Source organism: Aspergillus ibericus, assembly GCF_003184845.1.
Source record: "Aspergillus ibericus CBS 121593 unplaced genomic scaffold BO80scaffold_1, whole genome shotgun sequence".
Classification (NCBI taxonomy): domain Eukaryota; kingdom Fungi; phylum Ascomycota; class Eurotiomycetes; order Eurotiales; family Aspergillaceae; genus Aspergillus; species Aspergillus ibericus.
The window spans coordinates 1062539-1080179 of NW_020292099.1; the positions used below are offsets into that span (position 1 = coordinate 1062539).

General features: G+C 50.5%; 6 protein-coding genes across 6 annotated transcripts; 4 read left to right on the forward strand and 2 right to left on the reverse strand.

Moving 5' to 3' along the window:
- The first annotated feature begins 248 nt into the window (after positions 1-248).
- BO80DRAFT_460529 (ubiquitin C-terminal hydrolase 37) lies at positions 249-2307 on the forward strand. The gene is made up of 6 exons (XM_025722395.1): positions 249-666; positions 735-829; positions 889-988; positions 1049-1230; positions 1281-1465; positions 1523-2307. Exons 1-6 carry the CDS (start codon positions 517-519, stop codon positions 2062-2064), a joined length of 1254 nt encoding a protein of 417 aa, XP_025580642.1. The 5' UTR covers positions 249-516; the 3' UTR covers positions 2065-2307.
- Positions 2308-3315: 1008 nt separating this feature from the next.
- BO80DRAFT_343868 (putative oxysterol binding protein (Orp8)) lies at positions 3316-4950 on the forward strand (the record flags this gene model as incomplete). Its single annotated transcript, XM_025715249.1, has 6 exons — positions 3316-3401; positions 3493-3569; positions 3646-3685; positions 3742-3811; positions 3872-3931; positions 4000-4950. 6 exons carry the CDS (start codon positions 3316-3318, stop codon positions 4948-4950), a joined length of 1284 nt encoding a protein of 427 aa, XP_025580643.1.
- A 227-nt stretch (positions 4951-5177) lies between these two features.
- On the reverse strand, positions 5178-9677 carry BO80DRAFT_498433 (condensin subunit YCS4). Its single transcript, XM_025724133.1, has 6 exons — positions 9256-9677; positions 8670-9181; positions 8495-8618; positions 8298-8439; positions 5860-8238; positions 5178-5788 (listed from the first exon to the last, which is right to left on the reverse strand). Exons 1-6 carry the CDS (start codon positions 9489-9491, stop codon positions 5615-5617), a joined length of 3567 nt encoding a protein of 1188 aa, XP_025580644.1. The 5' UTR covers positions 9492-9677; the 3' UTR covers positions 5178-5614.
- A 581-nt stretch (positions 9678-10258) lies between these two features.
- Positions 10259-12123, forward strand: BO80DRAFT_470405 (serine/threonine protein kinase CDC7; the record flags this gene model as incomplete). The annotated part of the gene is made up of 4 exons (XM_025723066.1): positions 10259-10529; positions 10630-11089; positions 11157-11217; positions 11274-12123. The coding sequence occupies 4 exons, from the start codon at positions 10259-10261 to the stop codon at positions 11952-11954; spliced, it is 1473 nt and encodes a 490-aa protein (XP_025580645.1). The 3' UTR covers positions 11955-12123.
- Positions 12124-12292: 169 nt separating this feature from the next.
- On the reverse strand, positions 12293-13749 carry BO80DRAFT_451055 (ubiquitin-specific protease OTU1; the record flags this gene model as incomplete). Its single annotated transcript, XM_025721860.1, has 2 exons — positions 12293-13289; positions 13745-13749. 2 exons carry the CDS (start codon positions 13747-13749, stop codon positions 12293-12295), a joined length of 1002 nt encoding a protein of 333 aa, XP_025580646.1.
- Positions 13748-17244, forward strand: BO80DRAFT_371037 (putative RSC complex subunit (RSC1)). Its single transcript, XM_025716473.1, has 5 exons — positions 13748-14036; positions 14165-14327; positions 14418-14486; positions 14566-15837; positions 15903-17244. Exons 1-5 carry the CDS (start codon positions 13864-13866, stop codon positions 16899-16901), a joined length of 2676 nt encoding a protein of 891 aa, XP_025580647.1. The 5' UTR covers positions 13748-13863; the 3' UTR covers positions 16902-17244.
- The last annotated feature ends 397 nt before the right edge of the window (positions 17245-17641 follow it).

Below are 17641 nucleotides of genomic sequence, written 5' to 3' on the forward strand. Positions count from 1 at the left end.
CCTTTACATCGTACGCTTAACCGTACCATTATGATGTTTGGCGCCCTTTGCACAAGATTGTAGTTGTTGAAGTTACTGTCGGCATAGAGGGTGGTGGTAGTAGAGACATGGTAACATCCTTATTCCGTCATGGAAGTCACTTCATTGTTATTTTTGTAGTAGTTAATAATAACGGTAGGTACGTGCGCAAAGCCGCACCTGTATCCGTATTCCAGGACACGTGCTGTGAGGAGGGTATACGACCGAAACCGACTTATGCGCCAAGGTCATAGATTTGCACTAATTCCTCATATCCCATAGCTCTGGCCATTCTTAACTGTGTTTGTACAGTGACACGGTGTTGTCTTAGCCAATTTATTGACACCTGAATCGCCAGCTTCTCCAAGTTGGAACAATTGTCCTACGGTCATCTCCGTCTAGATGGCTCGAAGGACTTAACGCTCACTTCGATAGGTCGGTGCTAAGTGCTCGCCTTGTCCCTTTATAACTTCCAACCTGGGTCTGCACCGAATTATCATGACACAGCAAATGAAACAACCACGGTTGGATGCACAACCCAATAGCGTTTTAAACGATGGCACCGACTGCTCAAATGAACCATGCCCACCAGCATCGAGACTGGAGAGGGATAACTGGAACGGCTTCTGTGAGCTTGAATCAGAACCCGTATGACCATAAACCCGAAGTCTTTCTTCACTTTCTGGCTATCCAGCATGGTTAACTTCCTTCTATAGGCTATATTTAATGTTATGCTCCGAGAGTTCGGAGTGAAGGGTGTCAAGGTTCAAGAAGTCATATCACTCGATGAGGAAATAATGGCAGTCTTGAAGTGAGCGCCACTGGAAGAACAACTGACTCATTACCTACTAAGAACTTTTACTCCCGCAGTAAGCCGATTTTTGGCTTGATCTTTCTATTTCGTTGGCGAGAGGACGATCCAGACAAGCAAGAAGCGAGCTGTCCAAAGGGCCTCTGGTTTGCCAATCAAGTTCGTCCGTTCCTGCTCTATGTCCCTGCCATGAAGCCAACTGCTGACGATTCTGGATAGACAGCCAGTAATGCTTGCGCTAGCGTGGCTCTTCTGAACATTGTAAACAATGTCGAGGGCATCGACCTTGGAGAAAATCTGCAACACTTCAAAGACTTCACCATGCCGTTCACTCCCGCATTGAGGGGGGATGCAATCAATAACTTCGATTTTGTAAAAGGAATACACAATTCATTCGCGAGGTAAGTACTTTGCTCAGTGAGAACGTCTGCCTTGGCTAAGCTGGAAGCAGGAGAATGGACATGCTTGGCTCCGACTTCCAGCTCAAAGCCGAAGCCACATCGAAGCGAAGTCGCTCTGCCAAGATTAAACATGCGGATGATGAAACAAACGCGGGTTTCCACTTCATTGCCTTTGTTCCTGCCTTGGGTAAGGTGTGGAAATTTGACGGTCTAGAACGCCAACCCCAGGCGCTTGGTGAGTGAGCAAATGAATCATACATCGGTAGTCATCACTGATTGGATGGAATTGTAGGCTCTTGCTCACCGGAGAATGATTGGCTGAACCTAGTGAAGCCCAATATTCGCACCAGAATGGAGGAATACGAAGAGGATCAGATTGAGTTCTCCATCTTGAGCGTTGCCAAGGATCCGCTGCCGGAGCTCGTTGGTCAGTTAGCGGTCAATGTAAAGAGCCTAGAAATTGTTCACAGGCGCATAACCGCAAGCGCAGAGGGGCCGACCGAATTGGGATCGACTGTTGCGGATTCGATGCTTGGAGCTACTGTTCTGGGACCCGATGAGACCTTTACACTGACGAAAACAATGATTGACCAAGCGTCTATCCCTGCTGTACAACATGGGAAGTACCAAACATGTTCGATGGGAGAACTCATCCACCACCAGCAGGAGTTGAGTCATGCCCAGCAGAATCTCCGAGTTTTGATCCGGGAGGAGCAACAATCACGGGAGGCAGATGATGACTATGCCGAAGGCCGAAGATATGACTATGGCCCAGCCGTCCAAACATGGCTACGATTCTTAGCACGGAAGAGGGTCATCGAGAACTTGCTGTGACGCCGCCAGCAGACCATCATATGGATGTTGTCTTCTTTATAGCAGCTCTCCTGCGTCGTGCGTAGAACGTGCCATGGCCACTGATAAATGCGGATGACCTCATCGACACTACTCACGATATGCCAATCCTGGCGTGTGGCTCGGGGCAGGGCACTGATGATCCAGCGACTTAAGGTAGCGGTATAGATAGATATACATCGAAGCCATGGAGGCAGGTCGGGACGCCAAGCCCTGAGAATGAGGGGCAAGACCATAGATTCTTATTACCTATTGATCGATGCATAGAGTGACTACTAGAAGTATTCTAAATAGGCGGCGCCTTGCCGTTGTTGGTGCAGCCGAAGGAGATGGATGTGTGGATGTACACTGAGGAACGTATTGTAGACCAAGCAGGAAACCTCGTGATACACCGATTGGATGACAGTTCGCGATGACTGCTCTGCCTTTAGCGTACTCAGGTGGTTCAATGTCTGAGAGTCCTCCTGATGCATTCCGTTCCCGCCTGGCGGCAGCACGCGCGCGCGAGAGAAAGAGAACTGGAGAGAGAGAGAGAGAGAGAGAGAGAAGGAGAGCCCTAAAGGCGATTCTTCCTCGGGGGTTGGACCCGATACAACGATCATTACCGAACGAACCGGACTGACGACTACTCCCCTTTCTTCCGTACTATATCTACTACTTACGATATTCCGTAGGGCCCGGTGGGACGCAACTAGGCCTTCTTCCCATCCCTTTTCTCTCCTTTTCTCATATATTGCCGGTCAGTCGCGGGGAGTTGACGATCATTTTACCTGCCAATTTGTGCTGGGAATACTCCGTACGGAGTACGTCTATCCTACTCCTAGCTTCTGCCATCGTGGACTGGTCGGCGTGACTTCTCTGCTTGGCCTTAGCCAAGTCCTCCGATAACTAGGTGACGGTGACGTAGAAATTAAGAACGTCACCGCCTGGAGTTCAGTGCACGCGCCCGCCGCGTTATTGTTTCAGCGCAATCTGCACTTCGACTTTGCTGCTCGAGTCCCTGGCTGGTCCTTGTCGGTTTGATTAAACGTGTATCTCTACCCTCTGTACCCGCTGTGCAGCCATTCCTCATCTTCAAATCCTCTGATCCTCTGCGAGTCTGCCAGGTGCACACCGCAGATCTCGCTCAGACGCTCACGCCCGACCCTTTCTTTCGCCACAAGCGACGCAAAGAACGTCGCCATCATTTCTCCTTGTCGGATTCCCTTTCCTGTCTCGAGTCTGGAGCCCATCATGTCTTCGGTCACGGCCCAAGACATTCCCGAAAAGATCCCCGATGATTCTTCCAAGTTGAAGACTTTCTTGTCTATTCTCCGAAAGTACGTGGGAAACTGAGATACGCCACCCCGTCCCCTACTGCTCCGTACATCTCGGTCAGTTTGTGCTGATAGGAGCGTGTGGCCTTGCCAGGTTCGTCGGAGTGGCCGACATCGCGTCTGTTCGTTTCTCATTGCCTGCGCATCTTTTAGAACCGACTCCCAATCTAGGTAAGTCGTCCCTTCATGCTAGAGCACACGAACCATCTTCGCCAGCGGATCGCTAACCAGGACCCTCGCCTTACAGAATACTGGAATTACCTAGACAGACCGGAGGCCTTTGCAAGGTCAGCAAGATAGCCTGTTCATGGATAAGGTCTGTTTTCTGACATGAGTGTCACAGCATTGGTCAATCAGAGGATCCGCTGGGACGGACGCTAGAGGTTCTGAGATTCTGGTTTACCAAAGACCTGGTATATATTGCTCTTCCCATTTCCTCTTCAGTTGAGGCCATTTCACTGAGTGAACCACAGAAATACATTAAGGGCAAACCATGCAAGCCGTACAATTCTACATTGGGAGAGTTCTTCAGGGTAAGTCCAGATGCGGAGGCAGTCTGCCATGATTCATCACAGATGCACTGACTGGCCTGGAAATTTAGTGTAGCTGGGAAGTAGACCAGACACTCCCAGAAGTGACGCCGGCTTCTAAAGCGGGCACAATAGATGCCGTCCCTAGCGTGAAGAATGGCAGCGGAGAACCGGTCAAGGTATGCTACTTGACCGAGCAAACATCTCATCATCCACCGGTATCGGCCTTCTTCATTGACTGCCCAGACCGGGGACTCTCGGCTCGTGGGTTTGACCAAATCAGTGCCAAGTTCACCGGCACCAGCATTAGGGTTGCCCCTGGCCAGCACAACCTCGGGATCTTCGTCAATCTTAAAGACAGGGATAATGAAGAGTACCACTTGACTCACCCTGCGGCACATCTTGGTGGCCTGCTTCGAGGGGCTTTGGCGATTTCCGTCTCGGACACCTGCTATATCACCTGCGCCAAGACGCGCATCAAGGTCATTCTACAGTACTTAGAAGAGGGCTGGATCGGTCGGGCGCAAAATAAGGTTGAAGGCGTTATCTTTCGGTACGATCCTGATAAGGATGTCATCACGAGAATTAAGGACGTTCCCGAAACCGATGTTCTGGCTAGGATCGGCGGTTCGTGGCATGGGCAAGTCTTCTACACACTGGCCGGCACAAGTGATCCTCGACCTTTGATTGATGTCACCCCTCTTTTCCCGGTCGCAAAGACGCTGCCTCCCGAGGAGAGCCAACTTTCCAACGAATCCCGCAAGTTCTGGTCTTTAGTCACCGAGGCGATACTCGACAAGAGGTATGGCCAGGCCACCAAGCTCAAGCAGGACATCGAGGAACGGCAACGGCAAAGGGCAGCAGAGCGTCAGAAAAATAACGAAGCATGGCAACCTCGGTTTTTCACAGGCGCTGTCACGCCTTTGGGAAGGCCAGAGCTAACTGAAGACGGTTTGAAGGCGCTTGAGGGTGTACGCAGCGGCAATTATAAGTTGGAAGAGAGTGAAATAAAGGGTGCATAGAGGCATCATCTCCATGGGTTTCATTGTACATGGACAAATATGGCGTATGCGAAGAGACAGTTTTGGTGGCAAATGGTTAGAGGTATTCGTTTGGTCTTTGAATTTCTTTTGGTTGCCCCGGGGTTGCACTTCTGTCTGCTATGCCAATGGTATTTGGCGGGTTTAGATCTTTTTTTCATCAAGCGGTGGGGCCCTTTAATGCGAACTATCGATGGAGACATTCTAGAAATTGCTGGTACAAAGTAATTGATGCAGCGGAGAGGTGTGATTTCCCCAACATTCACTATTCCTATCATAGCCGACGTTGGTGTTGGCCTTCTATGACCTAGGGCTGCATGCATGAGTGCGCCTAAGTATGCAGCGGAATCCTCGCACTTGTGGTATATAAATGTCCAGTGTTTGGCAAAGGCCCATGTCAACTCACACAAGACGCTGTATATGAACATTTATAAGGGCTCCTCAGCACAATGGACCCCAACAGCCAGTTCAGACCCTAAAGGAGGTTTCCACGAAGCAGAACGAACCATACAAACTCCATGAACCAAGCACAGCACCCATCCGCACTTGACCAACACCCGCCTTCAACTCCGCAAAATTCGAATCCTTGCGCCAATGTAGAGACCAGAATCCCAAGTCATCATTAGAAAAGCATAACTTCATTCGCTTAGGCACTTGCTGTGACAACTTTGTTGAATCCCGCAGTTATTGTCTTCGTTATTTCTTCGTTCTTGTGAGGAAGAAGAGACAGTGCATAAGCGACATCATTCCATTGCCGCTCGGTTTCGCATCTTGGAAGTCGAGCAGCCAGTTTGTCTGCCAGTTGTCGGGCGTGTTTCTCCTAAAATGGCAAACAAGGTTAGAACATGGATCTGGACCGTATACTGTTTGGACACTCCTGTGCAGACTTACCTTCTCAACAAAGCCAATCAAAAATTTGACGATACGCCTCAGAGACGCCTCCTCAAGGTTGCGCTCCGCACTCAGAAGGCTGAACATGTCAACAAAGTGATTATAAACTGCATTGTCTTTGCTCGCCAACTCAGTGAAGAACATGCGTGCCAGGTCAGCAATCCGCTTGTCTTCATCCTCAAGGCACTTAGCCATCTCGCCCAACTGTCCTTTGACCTTAACCTGGCCGGCTAAAATAAGAAATGTGAGCGTCATCAGACAGGTGCGCTTGACTGAGGCATCGCTGTCGTTCAGTCGACGATACAAGAAGTCCGTATTCTCATCAATGAGATGGTTAAAACAGACGGCCATATCTCCCAAGGCGATCACAGCGTTACTGCGAACGGTTGGATCTTGGGAACGCTCCATAATGGTTATCAGGAGAGGGAGGTTTTTCTCGCAGTAGTCTGCTGAAACACACATCAGCTTAGCCATGCACAATGTTGCCGCTGCCTGAAGGTTGCGGTCAGCGTAAATGTTGCTATTTGCGCAGATCTCCATAACCAACGGTCCAAAATTGGACAGGAGTGAATGCTCCCCATATAGCAATTCCCGTTCCCGGATATGTGCCATAGCATCCTGGAAGTCGTCCTCAGTCGTTCCACCAATGAGGTCAAGTTCGTCATCCTCGGCTGTGTCATTGTTCTTTTGGGCTGAGGCAATAGCCGCTTTATTCTTCTCCTGCTCGGCCTTACGGCGCTTAAAGTCGAGTTCACAAAGCTCGAGGTGGACAATCTGTTTAATTGCAATATGACCGACAACGAAGAGCAGCTGAGATAATGCAGCGGAGGGTGTTCTATGACTTGCTCCCTGGTCGTCCGTCGAGGCTGTCCCGGGTTGTTCTTCACCCCCCTCATCAGAGACTTTCGAAGAACTTCGAGTCGGTGACTGAAAGACGGATCTGGTTTTTCGTTTAAGAAGATCGGAACACAGGACGTCCGGATGCTTCGACAAGGCATAAATGGCGCCAATCGCTTGCTCCGCCACGCCATACCATTCTTTACTGTCAGATACTGTTTCAACTATTGCTGCAAGCTTCGTTAAAACGGCATGGTCATTTGTCAGCTTCGGGATGCCAACGTCCTTGGACTTCGCCTGGCGACCTGGCACCATTCGTCGTAAAGCAATGCAAGTATACTTTGCAAGCACAAGATCGGATCTGCCCAGGCTTCCAAGCCCGATACGCAGCATTGTCTCGATTTCCTTGATGACGACTTCGGGGTCTGCCAAAGCAAGCATACCAAGGACGATTATTGCACCTCGACGCTGTGTCCTCGAGATCTCTTTCTTCTGCACGCCGTAGACCTGCCAGAGCTTCGCAATAACAGCGTCTGAGATATGCCCTGCCCTCATCATAGTACTCAATAGCTGCTCGAGACAAGTGAGTTCTGCGGGAGTCGAGCCAAATGTCAGACTGATCATGTTTCGGGCAATGTAATTTGCAGCATCATTCGGACTAAACGAATCCGGCGCCTCGAAGAAAAGCCCTTTGTAACAGTCGATCAAATGGGTTTGAACTCCCTTGCCTTCGTCGCTGTTACCTTTCGTCCAAATCAGCCGGAGCATTCGCCGGATCCCACTGCGAGAGGTCTCAACCTTGTACGCGTCGAGTACAACAAAAAAATCCATGGCCTCGATGGCCTCACTCTTGTTTCTTGACGACAATAGCTGGGCAACCAGATCGGAGGAAGAATGGAGGACCTCGATGAATCGAATAGCTTCATTATAGTATTTCCTTGTCAGTTGCAGTCGTGCTAGCAGTTCGGACGTGGCCGCTTGCTCAGCGGCTTGCTTGATTGCCACAGCCTTCTCTTCCTCCGTAAGTCCCGAAGTTTTAGAGGGAGACTCTTCCGGTAGTTGAGTAGCATCATCCAACAATGCACTGTCAACGTGTGATGCCTCTGCCCCATCAAATCCGGGTGTCTCAGGAGGCCTAAGTGCATTCAGTTCAGCATCCACGGCGTCGAGTCTAGCTGCCCATTCCTTGTGCGAGAGTTGTCCCCCATGCATGACACTAAACGGGTGGGTTGAAACCAGCTTTGCAAGCAGCCTGATCGCATTTCGCCGCACGTTACTACTTCTGTCTTCCAAGCTCCTTGCCGCTAGCTCCGCGACAGCTTGCCGTCTCTTGGGGAACTTCTGTTCTAGGTCACATATTCTCATATATACCTGGATAGCTCGGCACCGACAGTAAGGGTTAATATCAAGGAAGCGCTCCTCGAGCACATCGAAGAACGCATTTATCTGCGTTTTATAGTTGTCACTTCGCTCCTCTTGCCGGCTTAGGTCGGAAATGAGATTCCCGAAGACTTCGATGACAGCACAACGAAGCGTATATGACTAGAAGCTATTAGCTACACATTGGTGAAAATCAGATGGAGAAAAATGTGCGCGGTTACCTCGCTGTCCAGCTGCTTGGCCAGAAGTGTCATTTGCTTTATGATGAGTCGCGGGGCCAGTTCCGAGAGCTTCACAATGAAAGCAGACACCGACTTAGGCCCACGGGTATCATTGGAGTTAAATTCTTTGTTTCCAAGCTCCCTAAGACATGTTAGGTATGGGGGTCATTATGTACGAACAAGGATAGGTTTTATACTTGAGGATTTCATCTGAGAGCTGAGGGTAATCATATTGTTCCGCGAGAATGTGTAAAAATTCCGCCATCGGTTCCGACAAGTGCTCGAAGTATGTCAAGCTTTGTACAATAGAGGTCTGGGCTCCTACCCCGCGAGTTAGTTACACCCCACTTGAGCGGGTGCATCACAACTTACCAAATGCATGGCCGTGATGTTTAACTGCAATGCAAAGGACCTTAAATGCATGCATCCGAATGCTCATACTCTTCACACGCTGCTCACTCTCGAGGATGAGGTAGATTGAGCGGGTGAACAGATTGATAAATGTATCGCGGTCAGATGTTGTTAGAAATATTCTGCTGAGCTTGAGCTTCATCACCTTGCACATGGTTTCCATTGATATCTGAATCTGCGCTGTCCAGTCCCAGTTACCATCCTTGGCATTTGCTTTGGATCTGGCAGATTTTCCTACGCCTCTGCGGGCGGGTGCAGGCTCTGCCGGCTTTTCTGCAGCTTTGACCTCCACAGCACTAAGAGCCCATTGCAGAAGAAAGCCATACATTTCTAGTAGCTGCTTGTGATGTTGTATACCGTCCTGCTCATCAGACTCAAGATCATTATGAATTATATCCGCCTCGACTGATAAGCCGGAAACCACCAAATCAAGAAGCTTGCTCAGGGACCTGGTGGGGGAAAGTGACGAGTATCTGGAGAGAATGAAATGTTTAGAACCGAGTCTATTGAAGTTATGCATCTCGGGATGTCAGGGGCCAGGGCGCACTTTAACAAGAATTGCAATGAATCAAAAAAGGATGGTCGGGCCAGTCCTTCTGGGTTTTCCGCGACCGCATCGACGATCGGGTTCAGTATATTGTCAATTAAGGCAGTAGGAAGTTGATCTGGATCGTTTTCGCAATCGAGCAGCTCCGGATCAGCACCGGGGGTAGGAACAGATGCCGGGTCGCTCAAATAGTACTTCAGCGACTCATTGATGTCGAACTGGATCCGGTCCTCCATGATTGGTCACTGCGAGGGCTGTCCTCGAAGGACACGAAGGTTATGGGTGACGAGTAGTAACAATATTTTCCAAAGGATGCTAGGATGGCGAGCCGGAGAGGAGGGGCAGGTTGAAGGAGAGTGGGCGTCAGAGGGAAGAAGTGGTGGCGGTTGATGCGGGCGGACCTCATTTGTTTGTATCTTTCCTTTTCGGTAGTTCTGAAGGCGGCGGGACAGGGTTGCGTACCAGTAAAATAAATCACATGTTTATGCGGTACCATAACTTCATGACGTAACTACAAATTACACCACTCCAGTTTCCACTAACTGTACTCAGTACTGGAAGGCTGTAACGTGTATTTGTGGTAATGATTCACATCACGACGTGTACAGGGAAACCGTACCTTGCTGTTTACATACTAGTAATTAAACAAACATTCTTATTCCCGATGTGCCCGGACCTAACCCTTTGGATTATTGTTGGAAGGTACCCTACTCCGTACTACAACACCGCATACAGTATTTGGACTCCTCCGCACATGTCCCACACGCGTGTGCGTGCGTGACTTGGTTTCTAATTGACTCAGTAATACTGTTCTGCACTCAATGGTATATCTTTATTCCTTGCCTCCCTTCCCTCCGTGAAGAAGAAAATCGTCGGTCCTACTGCTTCTACCTTGTTGTGTTGTCAGACTGAATTGTCCTACTAGCATATGCAGACGTGATCGAACCACCTCTCATTTGCCCTGATTATATGTCTATGACGACCCTTGAGGGCTTCTGTTGAAATGTCCACATTTCATGCAGCATCTGCTGATATCTTTGGCGCACAACAACCTGCCGCTGCGAAGCCGGGCCCCAAGTATGCTGGGGAAGATAGTGCGGCCACGGATAGCGATGGATCAATAGAACAGATGCGAGAGGATATTGGGTATGGGGAGGACGATCCTCAAGACAATGAGGATATTGATGACTCAGTGAAGGAAGATATGAGAAAACTTGAAGATACATTTCCCGGCATATCTGACAGATTTCGGCTGGTGAACAGGATCGGAGAAGGTATGGAATGGTTGATCAACTTGCTTCTAGCTGTGTTCCTTCACTTACAAGCTCACTCCGCTTGAACCAAACGACCGACTGACTGGCTATGGAACCGCAGGTACCTTTTCTACCGTGTACAAAGCAGAGGACCTTTTATACGACCACTATGAAAATGACTGGGACACATTTCAAGGCAATCGCACGGATGGTTGGACGGATCCTCCGACTAAAAGACGACGGGTGGAAGGCGACAACGGCCGCTCAGTTCCGGTCAAACGAAGGAAGCCGCGGTTTGTTGCATTGAAGAAGATCTATGTGACGAGCAGTCCCCACCGCATTCAAAATGAACTGGAGCTGCTACATGATCTTCGCGGTTGTCGATCAGTTTGTCCGTTAATCACAGCCTTCCGTTACCAGGATCAAGTCGTGGCTGTCTTGCCTTTCTTTCCTCACACTGACTTTCGCATTCAATACCGCACGTTTATGGTCGCTGATATGCGACATTATTTTCGATCTCTATTTACCGCGCTGCACTCGGTCCACAAACACAACATCCTCCACCGCGATATTAAACCGACGTAAGGAAGCATGCGCGCTACTCATCGTTCTTAACTTCAGTCGGATACTGACTTATGGCCTTGACAGTAATTTTTTGTACAATCCTGATCTTCGGGAAGGCGTATTGGTTGACTTCGGCCTTGCAGAAGTGAGTTGAGCTACTATGATCATACCATGCGGCATAATACTGAACTGTTGCCCTAGCGTGAGGGGTCTGAGTATACAGGTACTTGCCTGTGTGCGAATGCAACTTACATACGCCGTAGTAGATTTAACCACAGCTACCACCACACTCATTGTTCACCGACAACACTGTCAGCTGGCTATCCCAAGAACGACTCACGGCCATCGAGGCGTGCTAACCGAGCAGGAACGCGAGGGTTCCGTGCACCTGAAGTCCTCTTGAAGTGCACCTCCCAGACAACCAAAATAGATATGTGGTCTGCAGGCGTTATTCTCCTGACCTTACTCGGGCGCCGGTTTCCATTCTTTAACTCGGCTGATGATGTCGACGCGATGATCGAGATGGCGAGTATTTTCGGTACGCGACGCATGAAGTCCGCAGCAGCCATGCATGGACAAATATTTGAAACCAACATCCCTACCATTGGTGAAAAGGGTTATAGCTGGGAGAAACTTGTGAAATGGGCCAGCTGTGTCGAAGAACTAACTGAAAGTGAGAAACAAGCCACTCGTTTGTTAGCTGGTCTCATGGAACTGGATCCCTATAAACGTCTAAGCGCCAGGGATGCCTTACAGCACGAGTTTTTCACTGACCCTATAGACCATGATGTGGAATGGGGAGGGCACCCTGAAGATAGCGCGGACACTGGGGAAGAAGACGAGGACAAAGAAGAGGAGGCAGACGAAGTAGCAATGATATAGAGCCTCTGAGCTAATGTATGATAACGGCATCTGGCGTGACGATAGAAAAACCAAATCATGATTGAAATAAGCGATCCATGATATGTCTGAATGATCGGGTCTGGCAGTGAATTCCCTGCGTGCATACAGTTAGCGGGGACACTTCATGGGTGCAACACGACAAAGGCAAGAGGAGAGACACAGGAAATAATACAATGATTTGGTATTCTGAAGTTCCCCAGGCCCAATGGGCGTGTCTCTCAATGACTGCCGGCCCAAAACTATATACGGGTGTACATATACTTCAAAAATTAGATACCCAGAAAAGCAACCCAACGCGGATTCGACCAAGCCGCTGTTTAACTAGCCTCCCCAAAGTCAACATGCCCTGACTGTTCGGCATGTTGAGTCGCGCCTTTCTCCCCGATAAATGTCCCACCACATATATTACAGCGGAGACGAAAGCCAGCTGTATCAGTGTAGTAATGCCTGCTTTGTAGGATCTGGCAGAGCTCGAGCGACTTCTCAAGCACCAATGGATCTGCGGCGTCAAAGACTTTGGTATCGAATTCAGGAGGCACATCGGCGTGAGTAAAAGGAGGACTAGAAGGCGATAAAGCAATTGTATCGTAGTGGATTCCCGAATAGACTACGATACATCGCAGTGGAGCGCCTTCGTTGAATCGGTCGATGCGAAGGGTCTGCACGTCTATTGAACAGATTTCAATGTCGAAATGCTTGCTTAAGATGCTCAGCTCAATCCCGCCGCCCCATGAGTCCTCATTCTGGATCCAGCGGCAGTACTCGTCCGGCTTCTTCTCCAGTACCGCCTCGGAATAGAGGTCCGGATTCGCTTGGATTGTCTGCGCAATAACAGACCGTAGCTCGGTCATGACATCCACTCCCCCCATGGTCGCACTGCTCACCGCGCGAAAGAGACAGGAATTGTCATCAGGCATGATTCGGAGAACGAAGGTTCCGCTGTGCTCAAGCGAGGGAACCTCCGGCGGATCATCAGGGGAACCTTTGTTCGGTATTTTGTCTGATACTGGCAAATTCAGTGGCTGCTTTGCCGCTGGAGGTTCGTCGCTGACTCGGGTTGGCGCTTGGGTCGAGTTCTCTCTCTGTGTGACGATAAGTTGTTCCCCGTGCAGAGTGATCCCGAGATCTGCAATCTTCTGACCCAGAGGAAGCCCGTCCAGCAACATTGGCTTGATATCGGGGTAACCATATTTTACATCATAGCTCTCTAAGCCAGTTCTATCGGTGATTTGGCGGCGGAGATCGTCGATAGTTGCGGCTTCATCCAGCGTGACGCTGGACTGTCCCGCCGGACCGCGGATGCGGATCCTCATCCTGTGACGTAGTCGCAAGGGCTGGAGGGCTGGAGGTGGAAAGAGAGAGAGATCTGGGTCAGAGGGGTGGCTTCTAAGGAATCAGCTGCGGTAGCGAATGCTCGAGCGAGGGTGATGGATGGCAATTGACCAGCAACTGATCCAGGCACCTGAACAATCGTGGGTAAAGGGAAGAAGGTATCATCTCTCCGCTGGGACCTCGGAGGGGAGATGCCTGACTCCGGCGAACTACCGGGTATTACTTACACGCTCGTACCGATTGAGTCGGGAGGGCTGTGTGGCAGTGCACCTGGGAGGCCCGTGTCTGTATGTTATCAAACCGGGCCGTACGTCCTGAGTCGGGACTGTATGAAATTACGCCGTATTGTGGCTGCAAGCTGCTCTGCTGAGTCAGCATAGTTGCTGCGCGAATCTCGTCCTTTGGCGCTTTTGCGCTCGTTCTGCTTCTGTTCGCACTCCATGTCGGCTCGCTCTGTCGACGTGCTCGACTGACAGAATATCTTGAGAATAATCGACGAGTCGGTTTGGGTTCTGATCTGCGCCAAGTTTCCTGCGTTGTCGCGGCCGTTGACAGTATGGAACCGGAGCCGTCGCAAGCGCAACCTCACCCTGCTCCTGAGGAACCGGTCAAGTCGATCGAGGATGACGGCAAGGCCCGCAGCCTGACAGCGATAGATGGGATCACGGACGAGCAATGGAGGTCAATGATGAGCGTTGTTCTGGCTATCTACGAATACAGAGAGGAGGAGTAAGCCTTGCACCCCCGTTTCGACCCATGAAAGAACGAGGCGGCCTGGCCGCTTGTCGCATTCTGTCCCGGGCTCGATACTAGAATCCCTCATTTGACTGACAGTCTTCGCCTTTCACGGATTACAGTGGCCATGATCCATCGAGACTATTCCAACGGAGCGTCAACAAACGCAATGTTCCCGATTATTATGATATTATCAAGGAGCCCATGGCTTTAAGCATATTGAAACAAAAGATCAACAAGCGCGAGTATAAGAGCATCCCCGAGTTCGTGCGCGACTGTGCTCTAGTATGTACTCGCTCAGGCTCTCGGCCTGTCTCCACTTCCTAACCTGCCATAAGCCGAGGCTATGGGAAACTGACGTTGTCCCTATCCTAGATCCCTCACAATGCGCAAACCTACAACCGCCCAAAATCTCAAGCGTATGAAGATGCGCTCGTAATAAAGGTCTGTGGCAACTTGGGCTCTACTCTGACATGGTGATACGTTTACTTTCGATTTCGCTGACCATACCTGGTAACAAAAGGATGTTTTTATCACAGAGTTTCGAAAACTGGTGAATCAAGGGGTTATCACTACGGAGGAAGCTGAACTCCCTGATCTTGGAGAAATCCCCGAAGCAGACCCCCTCCCAGAGGAAGAGGATGAGGAAGACGAGGACGAAGAAGACGAGGAGGATGAGGAAGATTCTGATGATGAGAGTCGACGAAAGAAGAAGAAGGGCTCTCGTCCAAGTGGTAAACGGGAGGGTGGCAAAGACGATGGTCAAAAGTCGAATGATCCTGAGCTGCGGAAGAAGCGAGGCCGGCCACCGCGGGTTGACACCCCAATGGAGGCTAGAATCAAAGCGATCCTAAAGGGGATTCGTAAGCTGAAAGGGCCCGGCAACCAACTTAAAGTGCGACATTTCGAGAGGCTGCCCGACAAGGCTACATATCCGGACTATTACGTGGAGATTCGAGAACCCATTGCCATCGACATCATCAAGCGGAAGTCAAAGCGGAAGAAGTACAATTCGGTGGACCACTTCATGAGAGACATGGACCTTATGTTCAACAACGCGAAGGCCTACAATCAGCCCGAGAGTCAGATCTATAAGGACGCAGTTGACCTGCAACTGGAAGCGCGCAAGCTGGCTGAGCACGAGAAGAAAAAGCCAGACAGTGAGTACTTGATGGAGGATGGGCGCCTGCCCCTACCCGACGGCATTCTGCACAAGGGCGAGCTGTGGAAGGTCGGGGATTGGGTCCATATCCAGAACCCAAACGATGTGACGAAACCCATTGTAGCCCAGATCTATCGCACATGGCAGGATTCCGAGGGTGAGAAATGGATCAACGCTTGTTGGTATTATCGCCCTGAGCAGACCGTCCATCACTTCGAGAAGCATTTCTACCCCAATGAGGTGGTCAAAACGGGTCAGTATCGGGATCACCGGGTGGAAGAGATTGTGGATCGTTGCTTCGTGATGTTTTTCACTCGCTACAATCGTGGCCGGCCCCGAGGTCTTTCCCCCGATAAGGATGTCTACGTCTGTGAAGCCCGATACAACGAGGAGAAACATAAACTGAACAAAATCAAGACGTGGGCGAGTTGTCTTCCGGACGAAGTCAGGGAGAAGGACTACGAGATGGATCTCTTTGATGTTCCTCGAAGAATCAAGAAAATTCCCAGTCCGATCAAGCATCTGCTGAAGGGTGATGCGAAGGAAACCGATGACCTTCCCAAGCCAACCTGGGGGGCGGACAATGCACCCCCCGTGGTCGGCGCAGTCCATCGCCGCCCCCGGGATGAGAACGTAAGCTATTTCTTAAACGTTTTAGCCATAGGTGACTGCCACTGACCGATCGCTACGCTTTCCAGGAGTCTCCTCCCCCGGAACCAACCCCGTCACCACCTCCGTCACTACCGCCACCTACTTTGCCCCCTGCTCCTCCTCGGCAGCCCTCGATCAACCAGTCATCTACACGGCCGAGTGCAGATAGTCAAGGCCCTGGCGCAGCAGCTGGAGCAGCTACTGCGGTGGCCCGCTCCCCAGCTGCGCCTATTCCTCCGGCCCAACACTCACCGGCACCGGTTCCCCCGGTAACTTTCCATCAATCCCAGATCCCTCCAGCTCAGGTTTACCAGCCTGCCTTGCAGAGGCGCGCTAGCGGGTTTGTCCCTCAGACACCTCATCCGGCTGCTTATCAGGCGTCAGCTGTACCTCATCCATACGTAGCCGCCCAACAAACACCGTACACCCCATATCCAGGGAGCCGGTTGCCGGCTCCTCCCTTAGGGATGTACAATCCCAACGCTCCCCGGCCAATTGAAGTCTTCCATTTGAGCGATGCTGCGAATGCCGCCATTCCGGAAGATATTCGTGAGCAGTTCCACACTGATGATCAGGGCCGTGTGCTTTTCTTCTCCAGCATCCCGCTGGATGTGATTCCGTCAGTTCAGCAAAAGCTAGGCCACTCTCTCAAGTATCTGGCTGCTAAGGAGGAGCGAAGGAAGTTGGTGGAGGCCAAGAAGCGCAAGGAGAGCCATGACCGGGAGGAGCGGGACGTGAGTGTTAAGCGGCAGCGGGCCGATGAAGAGACAGCTCTGGCTGCTCAGGTGGACACCTTAACAGCCAAGGCCATGGAGGCCCTGACGTCCCAGATCACGGACGGCACCGACCAGCTCTATGACACCCTATACCAAGATAAAGCCGGAAGTATTCGACAAGCTGACACCAGGGCCCACAAGCGAAGGCTTATGGCCGAGCATGCTTCCCAGGAGGAAACCGCCAGGATTTTGGCGTACTCAAAGCAAACGACCTTTGTCAGCCTCAGAGGCAGTGCCATGTATCTGGATGATATTGGACGTAAAGCCTGATTTTACGAAGGCCTGCCAGATTGACAACATTGCTGATGCTACCGAGTCTTCGATTCTCTCCGCGGCCGAAGTGTCTTCTTCATTATAAGGTGGATTGCATAGGCTTAGATGACGGCAATATTACGGAGCAACTTATGGCGTCGTCGAAAGGCGACCTTCTGGGGTTGATCTTAGGGACGATATTCATCAAATTCATGCTTTCATGTATGTTATGTAGACCAGTGTGGGTGGGATCAAATGTAGTGGGATTCTCAATCCGCCACAAATAACCTCTTTCGTGTAGACCTAGCGTGCTCTGCTTTGCAATTGACGTTGCATCAGAAGGCATAATGAAATAATCAAGAGGCATACAGATTTTGAATCTCCTGCGGAGATCTCCGTATACCAGTCGTCCATGTTAATGATTTACGGGGACCGGATCTAGGGTCCAGTTCAGATAGTTGCGTACATCGTTGACTCGTAAATTAGATACAACCAGCAGAATCCTCAGAGAAGAGACAATAACGGGGAGAGCAGAGAAAGGCAGACTAGGACAAAAGTGTACACATGGTCCCCAGCAAACGGACAGAATCCGAGATGCCAATCAGTCAATCAATGCGACAGCTGTCTCCCGATAGACTGGGAATACCGAGAAGTGGATTATCCAGACGCGTATAAAATCATCAATGCAGAATGAATGATGGAGGCCGCCACAGCTGGGCCGTCATCAAGTCCCTCCAAACAAGTTCCCAAATTGGTCT